Source organism: Panthera pardus, unplaced genomic scaffold (assembly GCF_024362965.1).
Source record: "Panthera pardus isolate Hobbes unplaced genomic scaffold, ASM2436296v1 HiC_scaffold_24, whole genome shotgun sequence".
Lineage (NCBI taxonomy): Eukaryota > Metazoa > Chordata > Mammalia > Carnivora > Felidae > Panthera > Panthera pardus.
In genome coordinates, this window is record NW_026526810.1 from 38,426,692 (window position 1) to 38,440,660 (window position 13,969).

General features: G+C 38.0%; 1 protein-coding gene across 14 annotated transcripts in view; it reads left to right on the forward strand.

The window, feature by feature from the left end:
- The window catches only part of SLTM (SAFB like transcription modulator), a 45,462-nt gene extending 39,307 nt beyond the window's left edge, over positions 1 to 6,155 (forward strand). For 13 of the 14 annotated variants that reach the window (XM_053889018.1, XM_053889019.1, XM_053889022.1 and 10 more), the window contains 4 exons: positions 569 to 883; positions 1,134 to 1,278; positions 3,214 to 3,374; positions 5,458 to 6,155. In XM_053889018.1, the coding sequence (XP_053744993.1) occupies positions 569 to 883; positions 1,134 to 1,278; positions 3,214 to 3,374; positions 5,458 to 5,566 (730 nt within the window). In that variant the 3' untranslated portion in view covers positions 5,567 to 6,155. Of the gene's footprint in view, positions 1 to 568; positions 884 to 1,133; positions 1,279 to 3,213; positions 3,375 to 5,433 lie in introns of all 14 variants that reach the window. The other variant, XM_053889020.1, reaches the window with a different exon arrangement.
- The last annotated feature ends 7,814 nt before the right edge of the window (positions 6,156 to 13,969 follow it).

Sequence of the window (13,969 nt, forward strand, 5' to 3'; positions counted from 1 at the left end):
ATTAATTTAATAAATTCACATAATTAATTTATGTAGCTAGGATTCAGTGTTCAAAATTAGTTTGGGGTACCTGGCTGGCTCAGTCTATGGTAGAGCATGTGACTCTTGATCTTGGGGTCGTGAGTTCAAGCCCCGCACAGAGTATGGAGATTGCTTGAATAAATAAATTAAAAAAAAAAAAAAAATCTTTACTAGGCCACTATAACAAGGTCAAGTAGATTGGCTTTATATTTTTAACTTTGTTTAAAACTAGGTGGGAATACTGTTAGCATTGGATGTACCTCAACTGTTAAGAACAGTATGACATCCTTCAGGTTGGTAGTCACTAGAGTGTTTGATGTAATTTCCCCCAGATGCTAAAAAACAATTTTCATGCCAAACATTTAGCTCATTTTAAAAGAATAGAAGTTATTGATTATAATAATAGTTGTGGCTTTTTTGGTGTTTTTGCCTTAAGTTAATTTTTAAAGAAGTGTAATTTTTGTAAGTTATGCAAATAAAATTAAGAAAAATAGGGCCAAATAAGTACGTCTCAGGACCTGTGTTCTTTGTTTTGGATAATCAACAGGCGAGAACGCTTTGTTGGTCAAAGTGAAGGGAAGAAAACACGTCCTACTGCACGAAGAGAAGATCCAGGTTTTGAAAGGTATCCCAAAAATTTCAGTGATTCCAGAAGAAATGAGCCTCCACCACCAAGAAATGAACTTAGAGAAACGGACAGGAGAGAAGTCCGGGGAGAACGAGATGAGAGGAGAACGGTAATCATCCATGACAGGCCTGATATCACTCACCCTAGACATCCTCGAGAAGCAGGGCCCAATCCATCCAGACCAACCACCTGGAAAAGTGATGGCGGCATGTCCACTGACAAACGGGAAGCAAGGTATTTGTGTAGTTTTCAGTGTCTAGCTGGTGGTACATAACGCATTTGGGTTTAGGGAAAAAAGATGTTAGGGCATCTGACTGACTCAGTTGGAAGAGCATGCGACTCTTCATCTCAGGGTCGGGGTTTCGAGCCCCACATGGTGTAGAGATTACTTAAATAAATAAAACCTAAAAAAATTAAAAAAAAAATTTTTTTTAAAGGTGTAAAAGAATTTTGATTGTAGATATCTTTGGGTTTTATTTAACAGAGTTGAAAGGCCGGAACGATCGGGGAGGGAAGTATCAGGACACAGTGTGAGAGGGGCTCCCCCTGGGAATCGCAGCAATGCTTCCAGCTATGGAAACAGAGAGGGAGACAGAGGCGTAATCACAGACCGAGGAAGTGGAACACAGGTAAGTGCTTGAGAGTTTATTGTCCACTCTTCTGTAATAAATTCAGAGGACTTATTTTTTAAGTTTTTTTTTTAAACATTTATTAAACGTTTAATAAACGAGAGAGAGAGAGCACGTGGGAGGGTCAGAGAGAGGAGACAATCCCAAGCAGGCTCCATACTGTCATCACAGATCCCAATGTGGGGCTCAAACGCTCAGAATCGTGAGATCATGTCCTGAGCTGAAATCAAGAGTTGGACGCTCAACCTACTGAGCCACCCAGGTGCCCCAAGGATTTATCATTTTGATGAAGCCTGGATTAGTTAGATTAGAATGATTGGGAGACTAGTTTCTATAAAAGATCTTAAAATTTTTCATATTTTACTGTCACTAATTGAACATCACTACAAAGAAGTAGGATACTAGCCCTGAAAATCTGATGCCATTTTTATTAAAATTCCTACTGAAATTTGAGCATTATTAAATGTTGTAGATGAGCATTCCTAGTGATGAATGTTTTCTCTTTAAGAAATTGAGGCTTTCATACTAGATGCAAAAATCTTTGGCCTCTTCTTGTGTTTCCCTTTCCCTTTTCCTTTTTTTTTGTCCAGTCCTCTCCTTGTTCATTCAGTAGTTTATAGTGTAGAATTGAGATATAATTTTTGTGTCTTTTTCTTTTAATTCTAAAGGTAGGTGAGTGAAATATTTCATATTTTTAAATTGCTTTTTATTCTTGTGATACTTTATTGACTTGATTATTTTGTAAGTTAATGAACCTGGCCAAAGCGAAGTATCTTCATCTCTTAACAACTCAAATGACCTTTCAACGAATCTGAAAGCATTCTATTGATGAAATACTGGCATATGAGTTGACAGTAGCACAAATAGAAAATCTTCCTAAATTATACACAAAAAAGAATTCTGAAATGTGTGTGTGTGTCCATTCTTCAACCTACATTATAGTATGAAGCTCTGTTTTGTATTTGAATACATATTCGATTTTGTAGCGGTATACTTTACTGTAAATTTTTTTAATCCCTTGACATTCTAGCTATACCACTATACACTTTCCATTTCATCCAGAACACTTATGAAATGGATTTGGGAGTGCATTATAAGCTTTCATGTTTTAAGTAAGTTGAAATGTTCAGTGGATCAGTTCATTGATTTCTTTGCCCTGAACAGAACTTTCAAGACGGGGTGTATAATCCAGACATTCTGCCCTATTTAGAGTAACACTTAAGGAAGGCAGTCTCACAGAGTAGCCCCTGTATTCAGATATCCATTCAGAAAAGATGTTCTGAGGAGGAGATCCTGTCCCTGCCTTGACAATTCTGTTTTTCATAATGTATGTTGTTCTGCCAGTATTACACCTATGTAGAGTACCTTCAGCCTTATTTTCTGTAGACTAAGTATTGTCACTTTTGACTCTGCTTTTCTTGGATCCTTAGTTCTGTGGCTTTTGTTTCTTTATGTTCACTACTCTGCTTTTCTCGTCATGTATGTAAGACCTTGTAAGAGTCATAGCATTGATGAGTACCGTGTGAAATAAGACGGCGATTCGTGTGTCTCTGTGCTGTTTGAGTGTTGAGCATATACCCCACCTTGATTTGTCTTCAGGTTTTGACCTTTCACTGTGCCTTCTTACATACCTATAAATCAATGCATGATGTGCCTATCTAGAAATACTCGAAGTCATGAAGGACATGCATGCTAGAAGGTATGGAAATAGAAATGACAGTGCTGAATCATTGCCCCCTTACCCTACTCTGAAGCCCGAGCAGCTTCTCAATACGAAGTAGTTGGAAACCCTTTGCATATCCTCTTGTATTATTCACCTGTTTTCTTCTCAGACATCGTATTGATTTGCTTCCGACATTAAGAGCACACCAACATAGTGAGTTGGCATGAGGCTGAGGGTATCATGACCTTTCTTTTAACATGTGATTTCTTTAGCACTATCCTGAGGAGCGACATGTGGTTGAACGCCATGGACGGGACACAAGTGGACCAAGGAAAGAGTGGCATGGTCCACCTTCTCAAGGGCCTGGCTATCACGATGCAAGGCGAATGGGTGATGGCCGGACAGGAGCGGGCATGATAACCCAACATGCGAGGTAAGTAGTTATTCGGTTAAGACTTTTCTGGCAGCATATATCCAAACCTTTGTCCTTTCCTTAAAGGGCAAAATAATTTCTGAGAGATTAAATTGCAGCTGGTAACAAACAGCCCTAGCCCTGCCCTGCCCAAACATTTCTCCATATTAACTCAAAATCTCCCAGAGATTTTATGTAGGGCAGCTAATGGTAATTTGTTAGTTTACGTTGGCATTCTGCCGTATGGATCGAGATACAGGTACGTGTGTGTCTTAGAAACCAGTAGATAATGAACATAAACTTCATGTTGGAGTCGTGATCTTGTTCAGTGCCTGTCACTCCTAAAAGTTCTGGAAAGGAAGAGGAAACAAAATGTATTCTGCTTCCTTCCTTTTCAAATAGGTCTAGCAAAACTTTTGGATAGTTAACTAACCCAAAGCCTGCGTATATTCTAAGAGATGAGCTTCATTTTCCCTGTGCACTAACATCCATCGTGGCCCCTCAGCTGGCAAGTCTTTGGCCTCTCCCGGTCTTCCTTGCCCATCTTTCTTTCCCATTCCCCTGTCTTAGAAGAGGGGGCTTGACTCGGTGATCTCAGTTACTGCTATTCTCTTGGTCACTTCTACCATCAGACTTGAGTGAGTGTTTATTATATTTGGGCCTGCACAGCCTCATCACTCATTTCTGTCTTTGGGTCTAAAGGTTACCAATGCCTTTTTTCTTGATTAATCTATATCTCTTTATTTTCTGAGTTCTCGAGCTCCTTGGCAGTTAAGCACTGTTTCTCATTGCTGCTTTTCCTTTTTTGTGTGACCCACATGTTTTCTAATGCATCATATTTTTTTCCTCACCTTTTTTATTTCCTTTGCCGGCTCCTTCAGATGGTTGAACTTTAAACACCACTCTATATTTAGCTCTGTATTATGATCTTTATGTAAATACTTTGCTCTCTCTCTAAATTCAGGGTCACAGGCAAACTCATTCCTCTCCTGTTTCAGATCTTCACGTCCCATTTGTCGTCTCTAGCTTCTTTTAATTTGTTGGTGCCACTGTTCATCTCATTCACCTAGACTGGGCCTCATCTTTACATTTCTTCATTCCTAGCATAAATATGTAAATGTGGTTCTGTTTTTAAAGAAGAGTTGTAGTAGCTATGCTTTCTTCCTTATTTCAGCTTCTATCTGAGCTTCTCAAATTAGTCTTTTTCCTTCTCCATTACGCACACTATTTACAAATTTAACTGTTAGAAATGTTTTCATACACCATTTACTTGGTTCCAAAGCCACGAGCTTTGGTCTTATTCTACTTAAAGCGTTTTACCATCAGTTTTTATCTCCCAAATTGGTTGTAGGTTTTTTTGGTGTGCGTTTTTTCCTGCGTCTCTCATTAGTACCTACTATGTTGCATTAAACATATAAAAAATCAACCTTCCTCCAGAATCCAAAAATATTGCTGTGACAATGTCCTGTAGCTCAGTGGGTAAAGTTCCTCATTGATGCTGATGCTGCTGATCTGGGGACCACACTCTGAGGGCTGCTGCTCTGTTCCATTCATGTGCACACCAGTAAATGGCTTACTCTGAGGAAGGGACTTTGAAGCAAGAGTGCCCAAGTTTGTTTGTTTGTTTGTTTGTTTATTTATTTATTTTAAATGTTTTTATTTTTGAGACAGAGAGCATGAGCGGGGAAGGGGCAGAGAGAGAGGGAGACACAGAATCTGAAGCAAGCTCCAGGCTCTGAGCTGTCAGCACAGAGCCTTATGCATGGCTCGAACTCACAGACTGTGAGATCATGACCTGAGCTGAAGTCGGACGCTTAACCAACTGAGCCAGCCAGGCGCCCCAAGAGTGCCCAAGTTTAAGTCCTCATTCCCCCATTTATTAGCTGTGACCTTGAGCAAGTCACTTAGCCTCCAGATCTCAGTTTCCTCATCAATAAAGAGGAGTTTGTAAATGGTACTTACCTCACAGAACTGTTGAAAAGAATGTTATTTAATATGGGTAAAGTACAAAGAACAGTGCCTGGTAAATGATAAGCACTTTATAGGTATTAGCTATAATTTATTCTTTTGTTCTTGACAGTTTTTTCTTTTAAACCTTTTTCAGTAATGCATCCCCAATTAATAGAATTGTACAAATCAGTGGCAATTCCATGCCAAGAGGAAGTGGCTCCGGATTTAAGCCATTTAAGGGTGGACCTCCGCGACGATTCTGAAAATTAGCTCTCTGCCATGGTTTCAAGATAATTTATTGAAATCTCCTGTAAACTTTACTTGACTACTTACGAAGAGGACCTCTGACTTGCTTGAGAGTTTTGTCAGACTTTTCTTTTTTTCTCTTTTTTTAAAATTTAACATGATTGCTTTTCTCAATTTTGGAGAAGATGTTTAAATAGTTCCGTTGTAACTTTTAATAGTTTTGTGTATCATTCAACTTTTTTTCTTGCAGCACCGAGACACATTTGAAAGGATGGAATCAAAACCATTTTGTTTAACTCTGTGTGAATATAAAGAGTAGTTTGCAGCTGTGTGGTAGTAGTTTAATTTGCAGCATTAGCTCCGTGGTGTCAGGCTCTAGAGTTCCTTCTTGTCACCAAGCATTTTCAGCCTCCATTTTGAAGGCTGTCGAAGCTTAAAACGTCTGCTGTCTAATTTTTAGAGAATAAGATTGTTCCTTGCATTTCTGAGTATTATGTAACCTATTTTTGCAGAAGGTACTGTTACATTAAGTGCATCTGTGTATCCTGGTTTAAAAAAATGTACTCTTTTTTGAAATAAACCTTCCTATTCTGTATAGTTGCTAAAGCGTTGAGAACCTTTTTAATTGTAAAATGAGAGCCGATTTTCAGGTTAGTGTAGCAGCACACTTGTTCAGGTTTGCATGGTATGAAACCAAATAGATGAACGAAACCTTGGCCATGAGGTTTGTATCACTGAGGTTTTTAGACTGAGTTGTGCAGGTAAGTGCACTTGTAGGTAATCTGCACTATTTGGTGGATAAATCCCACCTCTGGGAGTTGTGTGGGTACTAATGTTTCCATGTTCCCAACTATGTTGAGAACTGGAAAAAACCCAGGTTCTAGATTGGTGAATCAGTTGGGTTCTGTAAATACTTGTATGTGGGGAAGGCATTGTTGTCTCTGTGAAAATAAAAATCCACACCTGGAAGTGTATGTGTCTTTGTTTCCAGCTTTTTAGATGTTAGTCCTCCAGCCCTTTCTGGTGTTAAATCCAAAATCGTTGACTAGGTTTAGAGCTCTAAAGGCAGCCTTTTGGTCTTTGTTCCTAGGAAATAAATCTGACCAATTCTTCACCTTGGTAGCTGGGTACTGTGCTCTGTTACAGTGTTAGAGAGTTAACGTCTAAGCTCACAGTCTTTTAAGATTTTTTTTTTTTTTTTTTAAGGCATCTTTTCTAGGAAAGCCCTTCAAGGTGAATTCTGAATACCACCTCTTAACGCCTCCCATATTCCTTTGTATGCAGCAGTGAATAATAATCCAAAAGGTCTAGATTCTTAGATAACTCAGCAGTTTGAATTCTCATATAAAGGGAAAGATGGAACGAGGGATCGCTCTGAAGCCACCTTTTGATTTGAGAAGGAGTCTCTGTAGAAGTTCTTGTAAATGTCTGGGTGGATATGGTCGTGCTCATGAGATGGCTCAGACCTCTGGGTGGTGTGGGCAGGCACAGTACCCTGGTCTTCGGCCTTTTGGGAAGCTGGCACTTCTGTATTGCTCTGGATTTCATTACCTTTTCTGCCCTTCTCAACTCTACAACTATTTCAATTTGTAAAGGTTGCTGGTTAAATAGAGAAATGAACTGGTACAACTGCTGACTGGACAAAATTGGAGATCTAACTGAGCGGGGTAAGGTTAGTTGTGAAGCCTGGGCCCTACCCCCAGACATTTGTGGCTGGGGCCTAGGCATATTTTTCCACAAATGTTCTCCGAGATGATTCATATGTACAGGTGGCATTGACAGTCACTATAGACATAGAGCCCAGAGTAGACAGGACCAAATGCTCTTTGAAGAGCAGCAGGCATTTTTATGGGTAATAGAGTTTTCCTCATCACTGCTCAAACACATGTTATTTCGGTTTTAGAGACCCCATCTTTTGCCAGCGCGGGTGAGATGCTCTGATTAGTGTGATTTTCTAGTTAACTAGTGGTTAATGACTTTATATAGTTGAACCACTCAGGAATGGGCAAAGGGGGACTTCTTTGTCAGCTTCAGGAGCTTTTATCCAGAGCTTTCAGAACTGTCCTGGTTAAGCTGTGAAATCTTAGTATTATTAATATTATATATTACAGAAATTTGTTTTCATTCTGTTAACTAGAGAGTCACCTCCGAGAAGGGTTTAGAAGAGTTTTAGCCTGGGCACCTGGGTGGTTCAGTCAGTGGGCATCCGACTTCGGCTCAGGTCATGATCTCACAGTTTGTGGATCTGAGCCCCACGGACGACTCTGTGCTGACAGCTCAGAGCCTGGAGCCTGCTTCGGATTCTGTGTCTCCATGTTTCTCTGTCCCTCCCCCACTCATGCTCTGTCTCTCAAAAATAAATAACTATTTTTAAAAATTTTATTTATTATTTGAGAGACAGCATGTACAAGCAGGGGAGGGGCAGAGAGAAGGAGAGAGAAGATCCCAAGCAGGCTTCATGCTGTCAGTGCAGAGCCCAGTGCAGCGTTCGAACTCATGAACTGTGAAATCATGATCTGAGCCGAAACCAAGAGTTGGACGCTCAACCAACTGAGCCACCCAGGTGCCTCAATAAGGTAACATATGTGTGTTCTCCCCATATGTAGTTTGTGTATTCAACACATTTTCTTTCACAGTCCTAGCATTCTGTTTTGTAGAAGTTATCAAGCTGATTTTAAAACTTCCGTGGAAATGGAAAGGAGTGAGATTAGCCAAAAATAATTTTGAAAAACATAAATAACAACATTAGAGGAATTATATTACCTGCTTACTGTGTGTCAGGCATGTTAAATAGGAGTATAAGTCATCACAGAAATTACTGTTAATTGAACACTTACATGGGCTAGGCATTGTTACTAGGTAATTTACATGCATGAATTAATTTCTACAAGGTTATGTTTTAGGTGAAGGTACTTTTTTTTTTTTTTTTAAGGTGTAGGTACTATTATTATTCCTGTTGTATATGTGTGGAAACTAAAGAACAGTTTGCCCAGGACCATAAATATAGCGAGTGGTAGAACTGAGATTCAATTATAGGCACATACTTATAAGAACATCAAGTCATTTCATCCAGTGTAGGGCATGTGTGTGTGTGTATAGTAAAAGTGTGTTTAACCAGTTTCCTGTTTCAGAGTTTTCTCAAGTGGTTGTACCATTTTGCTTCAGCAATGTAATGGGTAAAAATTGCTCCACAGACTCATCAGCACTTGGTATTGTCAGTCTTTTTAATTTCAGCCGCCTCGATGGGTGTACAGAACTATCTCGTAGCTTTAGTTTACATTTCCCTGTTGACCTAGGATATTAAGCATGTTTTCATACATGTATTGACCACCGATAAAGCTTTGTGAATTATGTCTTCAGATATTATCTATTCCATTTTTAATTGTGCTTTTTATCTTAAGGAATTGTAAGATCTGTGTATTATGGATACCAGTCCTTTATCAGGTATATACTGGGAATATTTTCTTCCAGTCTGTGCTTTTCCTTTTCGTTGTCTTAATGGTGTCTTTTGAAAAATAGGTTTTAAATTTTATAAAGTTCAGTTTAGCTTTTTTTTTTTCTTTGAAAGTTCAGGGGTATTTTTGGTCCTAGGTAGAAATCTTTGCCTACCCCTACGTCACAGGTTTTTCTCCTTTGTTTCTTCTAGGCCTTTCATAGTTTTAGTTTTTACATTTACATAAAGTCCATTTCAAGTTGACTTATGTATGGCATAAACTAAGGGTTGAGATATATTTTTTCTATATGGATATCCAGTTTTTCCAGTATTACTTGTTGAAAAGGCTATCTTTTTCCTATAAATCACTTTAACACCTTTGCTTTATTTTTTTTATTTTAAAAAATGTTTTTTAATGTTTATTTATTTCCGAGACAGAGAGAGACAGAGCATGAGTGGGGAAGGGGCAGAGAGAGAGGGAGACACAGAATCCAAAGCAGGCTCCAGGCTTCTAGCTGTCAGCACAGAGCCTGACGCGGGGCTCGAACTCACAAACCGTGAGATAATGACCTGAGCCGAAGTCAGTCACTCAACCGACTGAGCCACCCAGATGCCCCAACACCTTTGTTTTAAAAAATCAATTTACATGGGCATCTGGGTGGCTCAGTCAGTTAAGTGTGTGACTGTTGGTTTTTGCTCAGGTCATGAATGATCTTGCAGTTCATGAGTTTGAGCCCCACATCAGTCTCTGCACTGATAGTGTGGAGCCTGCTGGGGATTTCTCTCTCTTTCTCTCTCTCTGCCCATCCCTGGCTTATGCTGTCTCTCTTTCTCTCAAAAATAAATAAACAAACATTTTTAAAAAATCAGTTTATATCTGTGAATCTATTTCTGGACTTTGTTCTGTTCCATTGATCTTTATGTCTGTATTTTCATGAATACCACACTGTGGTATCTTGATTACTGTATCTTTATATTAAGTCTTAAAATCAGGTAATACAGTTCCTCCATTTGTCATTTATGTTTTTCAAAATTATTTTGGCTAATCTCACTTATTTGCATTTCCATGTAAGCTTTAAAATCAGCTTGATAATTTGTACAAAAAAAGTATGCTGGAATTTTGAATGAAAGTGTGTTGAATATATAGATTAAATTTGGGGAGAACTGACATATTTACAAAGAATATTGAATCTTCTAATCCATAATTAGTGTTTCTCTTCATTTAATAGGCCTTCCTTAATATCTTCTAGCAATGTGTTAGAGTTTTCATTGTGTAGATTATAACACATTTTTTTGTGAAATTTTTTCCTAAGTATTTAATATTTTTGATGTTATTATAAATGGTATTTATTGTTCATTGTTAGTACATAGAAACATAATTGATTTTTGTATATTAGCCCTTGTATCTTTTTTTTTAAGATTTTATTTTTAAGTAATCTCTACACTTAATGTAGGGCTTGAACTTACAACCCCGAGATCATGAGTCTCATGCCCCACAATTTTACCAGCCAGATGCCTGACTCTTGTATCTTTTGACCTTGCTAAATTTACTTATTAATTGTATTGACTCTGTTGTAGATGCCTCTGTTTTCCATGTGCACCATCATGTTTTCTGGAAACAAAGGTAGCATTAGATTTTCCTTACAAATCTAAATGCCTGTTTCCCCCTTTGTCTTATTGCATTGGCTAGTATCTCCATCAGAATGTTGAATAGGAGTAGTGAGGGCAGATATTCTTGTATAGTTCCCAATTTTAGGGGAAAAGCATTCAGTTTTTTTGCCATTAAGTATAATGTCACTTTTGAGTTTTTCATTTATACCCTTGATGAGGTTGAGGAAGTTCCCATCTATTCCTAGTGTACTGAGAGTTTTTATTACAAACGGATATTGAATTCTATCAAATGCTTTTTCTGCATCTGTTGAGATGATCCCTTCATTCTGTTAATAGGGTGTTGCATACTAGAGAGAATTCATACGTGGTTGTGATATATAGATAAAGATACAGATAGAGATAGAGATATATACAGCTAGGTTTGGCTTACTAAAATTTTAAGGATTTTTTTTCACAACTCAGTGATTTTAGTACTTCCATGGCTATGTACAGCCATTGTCACGGTCAATTTTAGAATATTTTCATCACCTCAAAAAGAACCCTGTACTCTTTAAATGTCACCTCCTCCCACATTTCCCTGGCCCTCCCCCAGTCCTCACCTTCCACTGATTTATTTTCTGTCTCTATGGATTTGGCAGTTCTGGGCATTTTATGTAAATGAAATCAAGTGTTACCTTTTATGTCTGGCTTTTCTCTACTTAGCATAATGTTTTCAAGTTTCCTCCATGTTGTAGCATGTAATCAGTACTTCATTTCTTTTTATGGCTGAATGATTTTCCATTGTATAGATATACCACACATTACCCATTTTCAGTTGATGGAAATTTTGTTTTCCTCTTTTGGTTTTATAAATAATGCTGTTATAAACATCCCTGTACATGTTTTTATGTGGGAATATGTTTTCATTTCTCCTGGGTATACACCTAGGAGTGGAATTGCTGAATCATATGGTAACTCAATGCTTAATTGCTTGAGGAACTGCCAGACTTTTTTCTGTATTTCCACTTTCATTTTCTATTTTTTTTTTTTTTTAATGTTTATTTTTGAGAGAGACAGAGACAGAATGCGAGTGGGTAGGGGCAGAGAGAGAGGGAGACACAGAATCTGAAACAGGCTCCTCTGAGCTGTCAGCACAGAGCCCGATGCATGGCTCAAAATCTCGAGCCATGAGATGATGACCTGAGCTGAAGTCGGCCACTCAACCGACTGAGCCACCCAGGCGCCCTTCATTTCCTATTTCTATCAACAGCATATGTAGGTTCAGATTTTTTCCCCTTTCTTGCCAATGCTTCTCTGACTTTTTGATTCTAGCCAGTCTAGTGGGTATGAAGTGGTATCTCATTGTGGTTTTGATTTGCCTTTCCCTGATGACTAATTGCACTATCTTTTCCTTTGCTTATAGGTCATTTGTACATCTCTGTTGGAGAAATGTCTATTCAGATCATTTGCCCGCTTTTTTAATTGTGCTTTGTTTACCTTTTTGTTATTGAGTTGCAGAATTTTTTTTTTAAGTATTCTATCTAGGTAAAAAGCCCTTTATCAGATATATGAAGATATATGACTCTCAAATATTTTCTTCCATTTTGTGGGTTGTCATTTCACTTATAGTAGCCTTTGAAGCACAAAAGTTTTTAATTTTGATTCAGTACAATTTTTTTTTTTTCTTGTTGCTTGTGCTCTTAGTGTCACTTCTAAGAATCTTTTGTCAAAGCAGAAGTCATGAAAATTTACCACTATGTTTTCTCATAAGAGTTTTATAGTTTTAGCTCATATTTAGGTGTATGATCTATGTTGAGTTAACTTTTGTGTATGGTACAAGGTAAGGGTCAAATTTTATTTTATTTTATTTTTGCATGTGTGTCATTGGTTTGTTGATAAGCACCATTTGTTGAAAAGACTATTCTTTCTCCATTGAATATTCTCGGCACCATTGTCAGAAACCAGATGGCAGTGAACAAATGGTTTTATTTCTTGACCCTCAGTTCTATTCCATTGATATATTTGTCCTTATGCCAGTATCACACTGCCTTTGTTTTTGTTGCCTAATAAGTTTTGAAATCGGTAAGTTTGGTTTCCTTTGTTGCTTTTTTGCTGTTGTTGTTGTTGTTAAGAATTTTTGCATTGTTTCCATGAAGAATAGTCTGTAGTTTTCTTGTAATGTTTATGAGGGTGATGCTGACTAAATAATGTGATCGAGAAATGTTCTTTCCTTTTGCCTTTTCTAAAAGAGTTTGTAAGATTGGTGTGTTTGTTTGTTTTTTTTCCCTTAAATGCTTGATAGAATTTACCAGTGAAAGCATGTGAGCATGGAGTTTTCTTTTGGGGAGATATTAAATTTACAGATTCAATATCCCAAGCAGACCTAGGGCTATTAAGATTTTCTGTTTCTTTTTTAACCAATTGTTATAATTTTTGCCTTTCAAGGAATACATTTATTGGTGGAAAATTATTTATTATCTTTTATAAAATCTGTAGGATTTGTAGTGATGCCACCTCTTCCATTTCTGATATTGGAAATTTGTTTCTTTTCTGTTTGTCCCTCAATCTGTCTGGCTGAAGTAACTTTAGAGTTTCTTTCTCTCCACAAAGGACCAGCTTTTGGTTTTGTTGATGTTTTTTTATTTGTCTATTTTCGACTCATTTTTTTCCTGATCTTACTCTTTGTTATCTTCTGCTTATTTGGGTTTAATTTGCTCTTTTTCTCCCCTTATAGTGGAAACTTAGATCATTTTTAGAGGCCCTTCTTTTTTTAATTGTTGTTGTTTTTAATGTCTATTTACTTTTGAAAGAGTGTGTGTGAGCAGAAGAGGAGCAGAGAGAGAGGGAGACACAGAATCCAGAGTAAGCTCTAAGCTCTGAGTTGTCAGAACACAGCCTGACACAGGGCTCAAACTCATGAACTGTGAGATCATGACAGCCAAAGTCAGAAACTCAACTGAGTGAGCCATCCAGGCGCCCCAGCTAATTGTGTTGTTTTTTTTTTAAGTTTATTTATTTATTTTGAGAGAGAGCAAGCACAAATGGGGGAGGGGCAGAGACACGGAGAGAGAGAATCCTAAGCAGGCTCTGTGTTGACAGTGACACAGGGCTCAATCTCAGAGTTCATGGGATCAGGCTTTGTGCTGACAGGAACAGTGAGGTTGGGCCCCTTGTCACTGTCAACACAGAGCCTGCTTGGGATTCTTTCTTTCCCCCTCTTCCTGCCTGCTCACACGTGTGCACATGCGCGCGCTCTCTCTCTCTCTCTCTCTCTCTCTCTCTCAAAATAAATAAACTTAAAAAAAAAGAAAGAAAAAGATTTAAAGACTCATCTTTAAAGTTGATGGGACACAAAAACACTCGGAGAGATAAAAGGCAGAACTCTGTTATTTACAGC